This window comes from Electrophorus electricus, unplaced genomic scaffold, assembly GCF_041902795.1.
Source record: "Electrophorus electricus isolate QZ-2024a unplaced genomic scaffold, ASM4190279v1 Scaffold413, whole genome shotgun sequence".
Taxonomy (NCBI): Eukaryota; Metazoa; Chordata; class Actinopteri; order Gymnotiformes; family Gymnotidae; genus Electrophorus; species Electrophorus electricus.
The window spans coordinates 13,543-16,946 of NW_027658707.1; the positions used below are offsets into that span (position 1 = coordinate 13,543).

A 3,404-nucleotide genomic window follows, 5' to 3' on the forward strand; every position below is an offset into this window, starting at 1 on the left:
ATATGTAGAAAATAACTGCAACACATGAAGTACAAATAAATATGCAAAATAAATAAAAAATAAAATAAAACAAACAAAAAGGACCATAGGTGATGTATATGAAATATAGTAGATTTCTTAGGGAATACAAATGTTAAGGTCAGTTACTGAACTTAATTAAAAGATTTTATTTCCCCTAACATGATTTCAAATTTTGCCATGAGTTTCAAAGGAAATGGCGTCAGGCACGTCTTGACGTCATCTCCAGGGTGCCTAGCAGCGGCATTACAAGGTCGCCTAGCTCGTACGCTAACTGCTCTCACGCGCTGAAGATGTTGTCTGTTGTGGCTCGTGCTGGAACGGTTTCCCCGTATCTGCGAGCCGCGTGCTTGGCCGTAGCGGGGCCGCTGAGCGCGGTCAGTCCTGCGGCGGTCGTGAAGAAGGACACAGTGCTGCTAGACGCCAATAAACCGTTGCTCTGTGGTCATTGCGCCAGGACAGGGCCTACAGTTTCCTCCCGCTTAAATGGTGAGTCGAGCGTCCCGGTCTCGTCCTGAAGGCCTACAGTTGTAGTCAAGGACACGCTGTGTCCGCAGGAGACCGTACAGAGTAGACTGTATTATTATTGGTTCAAAAACATGTATTTTAAAGACCTTTACTGAGCAAGTTAAGTGGCGTAGGCTTCGAGGTTATTCAGTTACAACTCAAGGGCGTCTGTTAGCATGCTAACAATCGTTTTATAAAAACATTAAGTTAGCATAACGTATCTAGCCTAGCCCTGTCAATGTTAACAGCAACACTGATGCTGAAGAATGATGTGATTTAGTTCAAATAAACTCCTTGATTGAAGCGTAAACTAAACTAGTTAGATTTTCTGTTTTGCTTACTTGCTAGTTCTAGCGAATAGTGTCCCCAATGCTAGCTAGCTCGATAGTTAGCTAATGAAATCTATGCGCTAATAGTTTTTGTTTTAACCGGTAAACGAACTGGCACAAACTGTTGCATTATGCACACGATTCTCTTGTATCTTGTTGAAACTCGGTGGATAGATGACTAGTTACATTTGCTTTTACCTTTGGATTTCTGTATACAGGATTTGTAAAATAATTGTAGGTAGGGTATTGTCACAGCTTTGTATTTCCTTTTTAGCCGTAGCAGGAGTTCGTTTTGCCCACACGGACATCAGAGTCCCTGATTTCTCTGTTTACCGTCGACCCGAGGTGATGGACCCAAAGAAGTCAGCACAGGACAGCGGCGATGCCCGGAAGGTCTTCTCCTATCTGATGACGGGCTCCACAGCTGTATTGGGCGTGTACGCAGCCAAGACGGTCGTCACACAGTTCATCTCTTCCATGAGTGCTTCAGCGGACGTGCTGGCCCTGTCCAAGATTGAGATCAAGCTCAGCGTCATCCCAGAAGGCAAGAACATGACCTTCAAATGGCGAGGGAAGCCCCTGTTTGTCCGCCACCGCACAGAGAAGGAGATTGCTACCGAAGCCAGCGTTAATCTGTCAGAGCTCCGGGACCCCCAACATGACAAAGATCGTGTGACTAATCCCAAATGGGTTATTGTCATTGGTGTGTGCACTCATCTGGGCTGTGTGCCGATTGCTAATGCTGGGGAATATGGTGGCTATTACTGTCCCTGCCACGGCTCACACTATGATGCATCGGGTCGCATCAGAAAGGGCCCTGCTCCTCTCAATCTGGAGGTGCCCTATTATGAGTTCCCCGATGATGAAACGGTGATTGTTGGTTAAAGAACTTCAGTTTATTTTCAGCATACTCCACATTGTATTTGCTGGCCTTCTGTTTGTCATGCGATGCATTGTTGATGGTTGGTGGTTAGCACAGGATGAAATGTAAGTAAAAAATGTATATTTTATTCGATGGCATGTCTCGCAAAGTTCTTCTTTTACCTCATTAATCTGTCTCTGAAATACCAAGGGTTTTAAATTGTAAGGGTGTGATTATTTGGGGGACAGTCATGTTGTAAAGACTTGTAGAGAGAGATTCTGTTCAATCCAGGACTGGTGTAACCTGAGTGTAGAATACCTGCAGGACAGACTTCAGTCAGTTTTCATTGGGTACAAGACAAATCCAAATAAATAATTATATCTGGAATCTGGCTTTTGGACTGTTATTTGTTGGAAACAGCTGGAGTTAGTTATTCACAAGAACTTTGACCAACATTTTGCTTAAATTATTTTATCTCATCTGTCTGAAGTAGCAGTTGAAGATGTTTACATGAAAAAATGTGCCATGTTGCTCTGATTTGTATCTAAAGCAACTTTAAGGGTGTGTGTGTGTGTGTGTGTGTGTGTGCGTTTGCGTTCGTTCGTTCGTTCTTGAGCACATGCATTATTGCTGAATTTGGCACCACTGATATAATCTGGTTATGCAATGGTTCTGTCCATGGGCACAAAACTACCCTTTGGTTTTGGATCAGAGATTACAGTCGTGTGTTTAGTGTGAGCGTTGTTACAACAGCGGCACTGAACTGAGATGCTTTTACTCACACTCTAGTGCATGTGTAGAGTGAAGTATTTTAATGGAAGATGGCACATGCTGATTTGCTATTTTACAGAACTGGAACAGCAGATGTAATAATTTGTAGTGCTGCTGTGAAGGAACACTTGTAGCATTTTTTATTCTCTCAGGCTTAATAATTTTCTAAAAATCTTGTTCATCATAATCTTTCCAAAAATATTTTCTTAGATTTATTAGTAGATTGATGGCTTTGGACTGATGATAAAGCTCATGCACATCCCTTGACCCTACTGCAAACCTCAGCTCCACATAACTCATGCATAACCCTTGACCCTAATGCAAACCTCTGCTACCCAGCAGGTTTATCCAACACATGATCAGGTTGATGTAGCATCTGAATTTCAGGGAAGGTTCGGTTCCACCTAATCTCTGCAGAACTCTACAGTTTCAGGATCTGTGCACTCTGGCGTAGACACTATACCTCTGACAATGTCATTGTTAGGTTGAGCTGCTGAAACAGCTCTCTGTGTCCTTTCATTTTAAATGATGTTCTCTTATTTTGAGTATTTAACATGTGGCTTCACTCTTAGTCGCAATGAACTTGGCTGTGAATTTTGTCAATCAGGACTAATCAGTATTCTTTGCACTTTACAGTTTTTGTTTTTGTTATAGCTGTTTGATAACAGCTGCACCAAATGTCATTGCACTTACAAGCATGAAGATGGACCATCAAAGTATTAGTGTAATCTACAAGTACACCAAAACCAGCACCTTATTATATCACTATAACCACATACATTAAGCAAGTTTATGTAATCTCCATCCACAAATAGTCTCAAGAAGAGGAATGTTCTTTTGCATTTTGTTTAAACAAGCAAGCTTAAATCCCTGATTAACCTGCATGACAGTAAAACAGAAGGTAACAGACAGTGCTC

The 3,404-nt window shown here is 42.0% G+C and overlaps 1 protein-coding gene across 1 annotated transcript; it reads left to right on the top strand.

Moving 5' to 3' along the window:
* Positions 1-248: 248 nt before the first annotated feature.
* On the top strand, positions 249-2,103 carry LOC113585433 (ubiquinol-cytochrome c reductase, Rieske iron-sulfur polypeptide 1). Its single transcript, XM_027022916.3, has 2 exons — positions 249-507; positions 1,129-2,103. The coding sequence occupies exons 1-2, from the start codon at positions 312-314 to the stop codon at positions 1,737-1,739; spliced, it is 807 nt and encodes a 268-aa protein (XP_026878717.2). The 5' UTR covers positions 249-311; the 3' UTR covers positions 1,740-2,103.
* The last annotated feature ends 1,301 nt before the right edge of the window (positions 2,104-3,404 follow it).